The 12483-nt window shown below is 37.2% G+C and overlaps 1 protein-coding gene across 2 annotated transcripts in view; it reads left to right on the forward strand.

The window, feature by feature from the left end:
• The window catches only part of SCYL2 (SCY1 like pseudokinase 2), a gene marked incomplete at both ends in the record, with an annotated part of 32805 nt that overhangs the window by 19645 nt on the left and 677 nt on the right, over positions 1 to 12483 (forward strand). Inside the window, 9 exons of one of the 2 annotated variants that reach the window (XM_081998880.1) lie at positions 2403 to 2414; positions 2548 to 2670; positions 4812 to 4925; positions 5405 to 5537; positions 8854 to 8972; positions 9614 to 9714; positions 10435 to 10501; positions 10627 to 10716; positions 11793 to 11912. In XM_081998880.1, coding sequence (XP_081855006.1) covers positions 2403 to 2414; positions 2548 to 2670; positions 4812 to 4925; positions 5405 to 5537; positions 8854 to 8972; positions 9614 to 9714; positions 10435 to 10501; positions 10627 to 10716; positions 11793 to 11912 — 879 coding nt within the window. The remainder of the gene's footprint in view (positions 1 to 2402; positions 2415 to 2547; positions 2671 to 4811; positions 4926 to 5404; positions 5538 to 8853; positions 8973 to 9613; positions 9715 to 10434; positions 10502 to 10626; positions 10717 to 11792; positions 11913 to 12483) is intronic. The other variant, XM_081998881.1, reaches the window with a different exon arrangement.

Genomic DNA, 12483 nt, shown 5'->3' on the forward strand with positions numbered 1-12483 from the left:
AAGGTTGTTTTATTTCTTGAGAAATGAGGGAAGCAAAATACAGTGAAGTTTTTCTGTAGCATTCTAGATACTATATATTAAATTTGTATGTTGACATTTTTAATGCACATTAAGTGCTAGATGGCATATTCCACTATTATTTGGTCTTTTTAGTATGGCAAGGTTTGTTTAAGTAATCTAGGACAGATTGTCAAAGTTAATATACCAGGAATTCAGGAAAAAAATACAAAGGTTCAGAGTGCCAGAGGACAGAATTCTAGGTCTGACTGTCTTTGTGCAAGGCAAAAATGTCCAGTTCCTGTATGTTTGTAACTTATGGGCTGGGGTGGACGGGGAAGGTGCCAGTGTTTCTTCCGAATGCTCTCTCAAGATGCTTTAGGTTTGTATGAGGAACCTATTGCTTGGCTTTCATAGGGTACTTGAGTTACGACGTGAATGTATCATAGGGAAGCTGCTGTTATGCAGTATGAAGTAATTGTTATCCAGTGTTCACTGTGTCTTTGAATGAGGGAATTTATAATATGAAAATGGAATATTTAGTTAAATTACTCATTCATATTGGACTCTTGGAGTTAGCATGAAGTAACAGTTATGCTGTAAATTAACATCTTAGCTTAATCTGACATAGCTTCATGGTGTAGACAAACCCTTAATTTATGATTAGGGGAATCCATAGAGAGTTAGGATATGATGTGCTGTAAATCCATAGTCTGATTCAGTTCAGTGTATCCTGACAAGTACTGGTCTCTGTATTAATGAATGAAGAACATCTTTAGTATTATTCTTTAGAGTGCAACTGCTGTTTGCTTATTAGATGGTGTGTGTGAATGTGTGACTGTAACATCTTAATTTCTACGTTTATAGATGATAAACATCAAATATGACCCTAGAAAGCTAAAAATAAAAGGGGTTCATTGGAACAGCATGAACTACATTCAAGTTGAAGACAGGTAGAGAAGATATCAAAAATGATTCAGCTTTTTGTTATCTTAGTTGCAAAGCATTGACAGTTGAAAACAACTGAACTGCTTCTGTGAAATCTAAGTGACTATATAGTACAATGTTTAACTTAAAAGCAGTCTGTTACATGTTGAAACATCTGTTTCTTATTTTAAAGGAGCTTTTCTAGTCATTAAATAACAGGTTTCATTCATGTTCTTTCCAAATTTGCAAAAACAAATGATCCTGCTCCAAAACTGTACATTTAACTAACATAGAAGCTGTCATGCCACAGTATTATTGGGTTGCTAGAGAAGAGAACAACAGCGTTACGAGCACAGGTTGGTTTCAAGTTTAGGACAAATAAAAATCCTTTATTCAAGAATAATTATAAAATCTAACTTTAAAATTGATCTGGTCCCTCTCACCCTAATTCTTCCAAATTTGGGGATATTGCATCAGAATCAGTGTTCATGGAATGAATGAATGAGTTTGTGTGTGTATGTGTACAGCTTAGGTAATTATAAATATACAATAATAAAACACATATTAGCTGCAGTTTAAAATAATTTATTTTTCTTCCCTGTAAAGGAAAGCAAATGAAAAGGGGAAACTTGTAATGTGGTCTTGGTACACTTGTATTTCTACACTTTGGTGCCTCTGTTTATTTGACATAAAAGCACTGATTGCTATGTATTTTTAGACTTAAAATTTGAAATATTTTCCTCCTGTGAAATACTTGGCTTTTTATTATTAATGTGATATCATTTACCACAATTTATCCATCTACTCTAACCTATTTTCTGAAAGGAGCCTGGATATCAGTGGATAGTGAACGTCACCTGTAGCAAGTTGTCTCACCTATCTGAGATGAGACATGAGTCTTAATGAGTTACATAGCACTCTGCATTGGAGACTGAGCCTGGATGAATAACTTACAATAGTGGCTAACTTTTAGATGACTAAGCCTAAGCAAAGCGAATCCCACTATGTAAATGTGCTACTCTAGTCTTCCTTTTTAGGTTAATGTGATGTGATTTTTTTTGTTTGTTTGGGAGTTTTCATTTCATTATACAATTTCCATGTGAAATAGTATAAAGGTATTTTCTGTCCATATAGTAGCTGAAATATTCTTTTCATTGTGTCCCTATTTTGATTCTAGATACAGATGGAATAGAGCTTTCATGTGTGGAGTTGCGATTGAATGCTTTGAGGACAGCATTTGAGATACAGTTTTTTGAAAGTTTAGCTTTTTCAATTGTGATATGTGTATAAAGATTTTCGGGGGGGGGGATTTTAACAAAAGACCATGTTGTAAATAGAAACAAGAAATCCTTCTGTAGCAGTTATGATTTCTTACTTCAGAAGATTAGTCTAGAACATGCATATTTTGTTTGATTTGTATTTGCTGTTTTTAAAATGCAGTAATATGTCAAAGTGTTTTTTGTCTTCCATGCCTTCAGGCAAGCAACATGGTAAGTGATCACATTTACTGAGTTACAAGAAAACTTGTGAAGTTTTAATGATATGATACAACACACTTCAAATTGTAAGTATATGTTTCTGGCGTTAAAACTTTTGGTTTCTGAATTGTCCTTCTTTTAATAGATCTTATTGATCTTCCTGCAAAAAATGGACTTGCTTCTCACCAAAACTCCACCGGATGAAATAAAGAACAGTGTTCTACCGATGGTTTATAGAGCCTTGGAAGCACCTTCAATTCAGATCCAGGTATAGTAATTGCAGCCTTTATTTAAAACATTTTTTCTCTTTTCTTTAAGCTGGTGTGCCAAATTTTTGTATACTTCATGTGTTTGTTTACTTGAGGGGAAAAAAAAGTTAAAGGTGTGTAATATTCCTGAATGTTGAAAGAGGTGAATGTTTTATTAAAGAAAATTTGTTTTAGTAAAATAAAATTTAGTTCCCTTATTTTCCAGGGAGTAACTACTTGACTGTTGTTCTGATCTGCTTATCCTAATTTCTTACTAGCCACAATAGCAAAAAGTAGGGTGTGCATTTGTAATACATTGCCTGTGCTGCAGAAACTATGCAGGCATGCATGGTCTTACCAGTCAGTGAGAGGTGGCTTATTCTGAGGTCCTGCTGGTAAGAACATGTATGCTGACAGTTACCTTGGAAGAGCTGATTTCCTGTAAAATCATATTAATACACCTTCTGGTGATACTTTTATGTATCCATCTTTTAATTTTTTTCTTTATGCTGCTTCTACCTTTCTAAGGTTCTTTTTTTAAAAAAAAACATTCTTCTGGGGAATTAACTTGCAGTTACCCAAAGGCATTCAGGAGTGTGAGGGGGAGATAAACAAACAAAATATTTCTTAAAGAAGGATTTGGATAATCAGATGTGACTTTTACCTTTGCAAAGCCTTTGCAACATGATGGAGAAAGGTTTTTGTTTTTAGATACCTGATGTGGGTTTTTTTCTGCATCAGTAGTTTGGTTACTCAGGTATTTACTTAATATTGCTATCTCTTATTTTTCGAGATTGGGTTGAAATCGTTTTTTTTTTCCTCTGTTGCTGAAGTATGTTTAATCTTGATATGCCCTTTTATCTTTCAGCCTGTCATTGTGCTCCTGCAGTGTTCTTGATTGTACTCATTCAGATTTCATAGAATCATAGAATCCCAAGTTGGAAGGGACCTCAAGGATCATCTGGTCCAACCTTTCTTGGCAAAAGCACAGTCTGGACAAGATGGCCCAGCTGAATCTTAGTGTCCAGTGTTGGGGAATCCATCGCTTCCCTGGGGAGATTATTCCAATGGTTGATTGTTCTCACTGTGAAAAATTTTCCTCTTGTGTCCACTCGGAATCTCCCCAGGATTAATTTAAATTAATTAATGATTAATTTAATCATTACCCCTTGTCTTTTCTGTGTGACTCCTTTTAAAAGGGGGTCTCTATCTTCTTTGTAGCCACCCTTTAAATACTGGAACATGGTGATAAGGTCTCCCGTAAGCCTTCTATTCTCCAGGCTGAACAAACCCAGTTCTCTCAGCCTTCCCTCATATGGCAGGCTTCCTAGTCATTTGGTCATCTTTGTGGCCCTTCTCTGGACCCTCTCCAGCTTGTCCACATCTTTTTTGTATAGCAGGGACCAAAACTGAACACAGTGTTTCAGGTGTGGCCTGATGAGTGCTGAAGAGAGTGGGATAATGACTTCTATATCTCTGCTGGTGATGCCCTTGTTGATGCAAACCAACATCCTGTTGGCTTTCTTTGCTGCAGCAGCACACACTTCACTCATACTGAGCTTGTAGTCCACCAGAAGCCCCAGGTTCCTTTCCACAGAGCTGCTCCCCAGCCAGGTAGATCCAGCCTGTGCTGCATTCATGCATTATGTTTTCCCAGGTGCAAGACCTACATTTGTCTTTGTTGAACTGCGTAACGTTCTTGTTAGCCCACTCTTCCAGCCTATCCAGGTCTTCCTGCAGGGTGGCTCTGCCCTCCGAAGTGTCCACTTCCCCACTCAGTTTTCATTTGCTTGATTTATATAGGAAAATGTTACAGTTTGATGTAATAAAAGGTTTTTTTTTTAATATAAAGGTGTTTTGTGAAACTACAAGATATTCTTTCTAGTCAAATATTTTATTACAGATTTATGAATACTCTTTTTAAAATCCATTTTCTGAGGTTCTATCACCATACAATGATGCTTTATTATTCTGGCTATTTTTAAGTGTGTCTGATAGATTAAGGTCATTTTAATTGAACATGGTATTTCCTCAGATATTTCCTTAAAAGGAAAGCTTATGAAGACATTTTAAAACTAATTTTGAACTTGAGTAATATTTGTACTAATTTTATAATAAGCACACGTTTCTTTTTAAACTTACATGGAATTTTTTTTTGTAGGAGCTTTGCCTAAACATAATTCCCACATTTGCCAATTTAATAGATTACCCATCAATGAAAAATTCATTAATTCCAAGAATTAAAAATGCATGTTTGCAAACTTCTTCTCTTGCAGTAAGTATCCTAATAATTTTACCTCTCAGTTCTCAGAAAATGTTGTTACCTTTAATTACTTTGACTGTTCTGCTGTTAAAGAAAAGCCCATCAATGTTCTCTGATATCTTTTTGAGATTTTTTTAAACTTTTTACAAATACAATAGCACCATTTACTTTTTTGCTCCAACAATTTTTAAAGTTGTTAAGAACTTACTGTGTTAACAATACTGTAAAAATTGTTGAAGTGTGGTCGACAATAATATATATTAACAGTGTTTCTCCTGCAGAAAAGCCAAGGTTTTGTAAGTAGTGTGTAACTATATGTATTTTCCTTTCATGACACAAAAGGGTTTTTTTAACTCGTCTTGAATTTTCAGGTATGAAGACTGTAGTTTCAGTAGCACCTGTTTTCTTCTAAGTATGAGTTTTGTAAGGGGCTTTTTTTCTTAGGCAAAAACATTGTAAAGAGTTTGTTTAATTCATATCATACTTCACAGGTCCGAGTAAACTCACTAGTGTGCTTAGGCAAGATTTTGGAGTACTTGGATAAATGGTTTGTGCTTGATGATATTTTACCTTTTCTACAACAAATTCCATCCAAGGAACCTGCAGTGCTAATGGGAATTTTAGGTAATTAATACTTTCAACTTTCTCCTCTTTTGTGCTTTTATGTTGTAAATCTGAGATATTTCTGTATTATCGTTGATAATGTTTACATAGTGTATCACTAAAATGACTATTAAAAACTTCCTGTTTCTGGTTCTTAAGTACGCCCCTGTTCAGTTACCTTATGTATTGCTGGTACTTCCAAACACTAGTACATATATTGGGTCTTCAAGGCTCAGTGCACTTCTTGGGCTGTAATACTTTCATGGACTGCATGGTCTACACAGACAGAGAGGCTATTTTCCTCAGAGGATATGATCTGTCTTCTTTCAGATGCTGCTGGAGCTTTTAAGATGTTACTGTTGCCTTCTCTTACAACTCTTGCATGTCAGATGCTATAAATGGTTGTCTACAAAACTAGTCACTGCAGGTTTTGTTAGACATTTAAGCAAACATGGCTGTCTTTGTACTGAAATGGAGCATGGTCTGGGTGAGGTTTCACAAAATAGCTAACAAAACCTAATGGCTTGTTACTCCTGGAAGGGGAGGCCTCAGTCCCAGTTGTGCTTTCCTAGTGCCACTCTGGTGCTTGCCTAACTCAGGATGTATGATTTTAACAACTTGAATGGGCTCAAGGAGACCAGATGACCACAGTCATTGCCAAGAAAGAGGTGTGACTGTGTGGCCAAGTCTGGAAGACAGTGGCCATTTCTCTTACTGACAACATAGTAGTAGACAGAAGACAATTTGTTACAAGCTGAGCTGTACCAGCAGTAGCCCTCATTCAACACTGTAATGGTATGTGATGGTCTATGGGGCCTGATGGGATCCACCCGAGAGTACTGAGAGAGCTGGCGGAGGAGCTTGCCAAGCCACTCTCCATCGTTTATCAGCAGTCCTGGTTAACAGGGGAGGTCCCAGAAGCCTGGAGGCTTGCCAATGTGACGCCTGTCTACAGGAAAGGCCGGAAGGAGGATCCTGGGAACTACAGGCCTGTCAGCCTGACCTCTGTGCCGGGGAAAGATTATGGAGCGGTTGGTCTTGAGAGTGCTCACAGGGCACCTGCAGGACAACCAAGTGACCAGGCCAGCCAGCATGGGTTCATGAAAGGCAGGTCCTGCTTGCCCAACCTGATCTCCTTCTATGACCAGGTGTCCCGCCTAGTGGATGAGGGAAAGACTGTGGACATTGTCTACCTGGACTTTAGTAAAGCCTTTGACAGCGTCTCCCACAGCATTCTCCTGCAGAAACTGGCGGCTCGTGGCTTAGACAGGTTTATTCTTTGCTGGGTGAGGAACTGGCTGGATGGCCGAGCCCAGAGAGTTGTGGTGAATGGCGTTAAATCCGGCTGGCTGCCGGTCACAAGCGGTGTTCCCCAGGGCTCGGTTCTGGGGCCAGTCTTGTTCAATATCTTTATTGATGATCTGGATGAGGGAATTGGGTGCTCCCTCAGTAAGTTTGCAGATGACACCAAGTTGGGTGGGAGTGTTGATCTGCTGGAGGGTAGGAGGGCTCTGCAGAGGGATCTGGACAGGCTGGATCGATGGGCAGAGGCCAACTGTATGAGGTTTAATAAGGGCAAGTGCAGGGTCCTGCTCTTTGGCCACAACAACCCCATGCAACGCTACAGGCTTGGGGCGGAGTGGCTAGAGAGCAGCCTGGCGGAAAGGGACCTGGGGGTGCTGGTTGACAGCAGGCTGAACATGAGCCGGCAGTGTGCCCAGGTGGCCAAGAAGGCCAACAGCGTCCTGGCCTGTATCAGGAATAGTGTGGCCAGCAGGAGTAGGGAAGTGATTGTGCCTCTGTACTCGGCACTGGTGAGGCCGCACCTTGAATCCTGTGTTCAGTTTTGGGCCCCTCACTACAAGAAGGATGTTGAGGTGCTGGAGTGTGTCCAGAGAAGGGCAACGAAGCTGGTGAGGGGGGTCTGGAGCACAAGTCTTACGGGGAGCGGCTGAGGGAACTGGGGTTGTTTAGTCTGGAGAAGAGGAGGCTGAGAGGAGACCTTATCGCTCTCTACAACTACCTGAAAGGGGGTTGTGGCGACGAGGGTGTTGGTCTCTTCTCCCAAGTAACTAGTGATAGGACAAGAGGAAATGGCCTCAAGTTGCAGCAGGGGAGGTTTAGATTGGATATTAGGAAAAACTTCTTCACTAAGAGAGTTGTCAGGCATTGGAACAGGCTGCCCAGGGAGGTGGTGGAGTCACCATCTCTGGAAGTGTTCAAAAAACGTGTGGATGTGGCGCTTCAGGACATGGTTTAGGGGACATGGTGGCGCTGGATTAATGGTTGGACTTGATGATCTTGAAGGTCCTTTCCAACCTAGTGATTCTGTGATTATTTTGATTTGCTCAAAGTCAGCAAGAGGACTTCTATCAGTACTAATTTAAAGCTGCCTCTTTCCCTTAATCCTTGCAGCTTCGACTTGTATTTGCTGTCTGACAGTGAGAGACAGCGTGTCTTTTACTTTAGTTGCATTACTCCTCAATTCTCCTTGGATACAGTGAATAAGTTAACCCTAGTTTGGACATGATGGGCTGAAATCAATTTTATATACTCGAGCTGTCCTTTTTTCTGCAATCATGATGCCTTCCATCTTGTGTGTGATGTCTTTGTTGGCCAGCTGACAGCTCTGTTCTAATACTAGCCATAGAAAGTGAGGAAACCTGCTGCTTTTATGCTAGTATGTTCAATGTTTGCCACTAGAGGTGAACTATTTAAGCAGAGGAATCCTTCTGTCAGAAGCACTATAGAACTTGTAGGTTAACACTGGGTCCCTCATGCCTGCCAGTATTCTTTTTTCAATGATTTTAGAACAGATAAAGACTATGCATGATTTCTGATCCTGTGTGTAACACTGCCCCAAACATTTAGGTAAGAATCTTGGTAAAATGCAGTCAGAGAGCAGTGTGATAGTTACTTCTAGACACTTCAGTATGCCAGGAGAGAACACATCCTTACTTAACTCAGCTTAATTTCTTAGTGGCAATTTGTCAGTTTGTGGTAATTCAGTTGCTTGTGATATGTTCAAAGATGCATATTCTCAGCTAATTGACCAGGACAATACATTGGCTAATATCAGGTTTCATAGCTGCAAAGTATTACTTTGGACCTCCTCTCGTTCTGAAATTTTGCAAAGCCTCTTGCTATAGTATCTTTGTGTTGTGGATGAGTACATAGCTTTTATGATTCTGTTGGTCATGGTTGTCCCTGCTTGTACACAAAACCAGTGTATGAACACACATTGATACATTGATGATCGATACGTATAGAGAGTGCTACTTTGTTCACATTGTTTACTGAACTTAACAATTTTTGCTGTTTTGATGTTGCATGTCAGGTATTTACAAATGTACATTTACTCATAAGAAGTTGGGAATTACCAAAGAACAGCTTGCAGGAAAAGTATTGCCCCATCTGATTCCTCTTAGTATTGAGAACAATCTTAATCTCAATCAGGTAGGAACATGACTATGTTGTATGCTTTTACTTGATAAATTGGCTGAGAATAGATTTAAACTTGTCAGAGAGAAATTCATACATTACTGTATGTCTGTGTCTGTTGTAAAAGCAAACAAACAAACCCAAAAAACCTCTCAGTATTACTGTATTTGCATGTTTAAACCTTGTTATTTTTCAATGGATTTAAGTGATCTAGCATAAAATTTTGAAATTAATGCTATCACCTTCTAAATATCCTGCAAAAGCAGTTAGCTACTAACATAATTATAATTCAGGTTAAAAGCTAAAATGCAATCTTAATATTTCTTCCCTTGCTCTTGTTTGTAAATCTTGCAGATAATGTAGAAGTGCAATCATAGGATTTTTTGGGAAAATTAATCTGGTAATATGCATCTGTGGGGTTTTTTGTCTGGGTTGCCCCACTTTCTTTTTTTGGTGATAGATACTTTTCACTGTTTCTGTATGCGCTCTGCTTGTTGTTGGGTATCTAATGGAGGGTAGTGAAGATGGATTATAAATTATTTAAAAATACGCGGTTTAGCTGATATTGTGTATTGTAAGTTTTATGAGATATTACCTTTTAAGTTATACATGTCCATCACTGCAAAATCCAAACTTCTTGTATATTTCTTCTACAGTTCAATTCTTTTATTTGTGTTATAAAAGATATGCTTAATAGATTGGAGGCAGAGCATAAAACAAAACTTGAGCAACTTCATGTCATGCAAGAGCAACAGAAGTAAGTGTCTATCTACATGTGCATTAAAGAAGGAACAACTGAGCAGAGATAAATTTCAGTTAATTTTTTAGCAAATGTGAGAAAACTCTAGCCATAGCATTAAAAAATCTAGGTAGTTCTTACTTCAATAATTGAGAATTACATGAAGTAAGCACAGTTGTCAGCAAGGATTTATTAGTCCTAAAATGATAATAATATTGTGGTGTAAAATCCTTTTATACAGTTCAGTCACAGTTTATTATTTTGAGTCAATAATTTTTAATCATTAAATGTGAAAGTTCATCCTGAGTTCCACTGGTACAGTTTATGTCTTGCTTCTATATGCTAAGTTGCATTTCTGTAGTTGTTGAGAACATTAACCATACTGGAGAAACAGTCTTTTAGATGACACTGATATTTGAAGGTATTTAGAGCTTTTTTATGGAGTTTGATACGAGGTGAGATTTCTGAGTGAAATTAACTTGAGCTACGCAAAGTCTGTGTCACCCCATTCCAAGGAGGAACTAAAACCATGTGAAATGATCATTAGGAAACCTTTACAATTCAGAACGTTAACATGTTCCAGTATCCTACAGGCATTCTATAAAAATGGCAGTGGTCTTATAATACATTTTTTTTGTATTATTTAAATGCAGAAGAATAATCTGCATTGCTGAATTAGTGTTGTGGATGTGACCATCAAGTTATCTTTTTGTAATATGTATACTCTGCACTATATAGATCTTTGGATATAGCTAACCAAATGAGTGCGTCTGAAGAGTCAAGATCTAGTAGTACAAGTAATCAGGTAAGCGACAGTATTTTATTGTGTTACTTACATATAGAAATTTGAAATTTAAGATTACTTAGTCAATATTTATGTTACCTTAAACTACAACATTTCAAATAACAAAGTTTTGTTTCTTTGAACAGATTGATAAGGTATTTAATACTAGTGGAACTGACCTTCTAACTAGTGGATCTGATAGTAAAGAGAATGAGGTGTCATCAAAACAGAAAAAGGTGTGTTTTACTTTGTTTTGGAATCCTGTTACATCCATCTGTCTAATACAAGCCTAATATGGTTGCATAAAAAGAGTATGTGTAAATATTTATCATATTTAAAACTTTAAAAGAAAAACTAACTGCTTTTGTATAGCACAGCATCATACATAGGTGAAAATGAAAAATGTTCAAACCATATCCTTGAATTTCTGTGAAAGCCTTTTCTTGAAAATAGCTTTGTACAAAGTAGGCATCAATTAGGATTATAAGCTTTTGGTCATTTTCTTCCTCCTTAATTATAGATTTCAATGAAACTGAAACTTCAGCAGTAGATTTAGATAGGAAAATCAAAATAGGCAACTTTATGATAAAATTACAAACAGAGATGAAGATAAAATGTAGGATTTCGTGTAGTAGCAGAGACTAACTTTTACTGTACAATTCAAAGTTAAGTGAAAGTGAACAGTCAATATGGAGGTAAATACAAGAAGCAAAGAAAAAGCATATAGAATAGAATATTAAACATAAGCGTAAACTATTGTAAAATTCTTTTCATGCTATGGCTCCCTAGAATCTATACATTTTTTCATTTACATTTCTAGTTATCTGAACCCTCTCACTACTTTTAGACTAAGGAGGAATGATGTTATGATTTTTTTCTTCATCATTAACAAAAGTAGAGTTAAAATCTTGAAAAGCCTCTTAAGCAATCTTAAAATAAAATTCCCTTTCCAACCCCATGGTCAGTTGCAGTTCTATATCAAGTGCCAGCTGGTAACTATGAAGAACACTTTTTCTTAATGCTCAACATTAAGAAGCCCAAGATAAAATGGTTTTGTTGTGATACCCCTTTATTTGAGATCTGCTCAAATTTCTCATTATGCTACTTTTGATACTGTATTTATTTGCTTTAAGTACTTTTTAGCAATATGATAAATAATAGATTTTGTGCTTATCCACATTCTCTTTTCTATAAATAATATGTATTGTTCTACCACATAATGTTGAAATGACAGTGCTATTTATGAAATAAAAACGTCAATGTAAGAATAACCATTCTGTGCAACTTAGTGTCAGTACTTTCCCTTTTGAAGGCATCACTTACACTTGAAGAGAAGCAAAAGTTAGCTAAAGAACAAGAACAGGCACAGAAACTGAAAAGCCAGCAACCTCTTAAGCCACAAGCAACTGCAATAACACCTCCAGTGAGGCAGGTGAGAAAGAACAAACTACTGCAGTGTTACTGTTGGAGCTGTGATGCTTTTTCTTTTCAAGTGCTGTATGTATTTAGCATTTTTTTCTCCTGTGAGTCACCTTTGTTTTCACTGGTAGTACAATGGCACAGCTGAGAAAAACTAGAAGTAAATCTTAATCTGCCTTCCATTTACATTATTAGCAATATTTCCCACTTTTGAAATTGCAAGAGTTTCCAAATGAATAATTATTATTGGAAGACCATTGTTCTAGAAAAGGAAAAAGTACATCTTAAAACATGTTTTGCTCTGAAGAGTTTATTAACTAAATATATCAAGGATTTGAGGATAGGAATGGGCCATGTAGGCAAATGTCACAGTAGTACTTCATGTATTGTCTTAGTTGTCAAATTAAAGCTGCATAACAATTAGTTCTAAGTAGCAGAGAATGAAAATAACCTAATTGCTTTTGTGTAGAATTACATCTCATGCCCAATTCCATGCCGTAAATTCTAATTTCTGAAAAATGAATGCAGCTTCTGTAGGAGCAATGATAAAGACTGTTGCTAAAGTGTTTGTACAGGAAAAGCAT

This window comes from Phaethon aethereus, assembly GCF_964289735.1.
Source record: "Phaethon aethereus genome assembly, chromosome: 1".
Lineage (NCBI taxonomy): Eukaryota > Metazoa > Chordata > Aves > Phaethontiformes > Phaethontidae > Phaethon > Phaethon aethereus.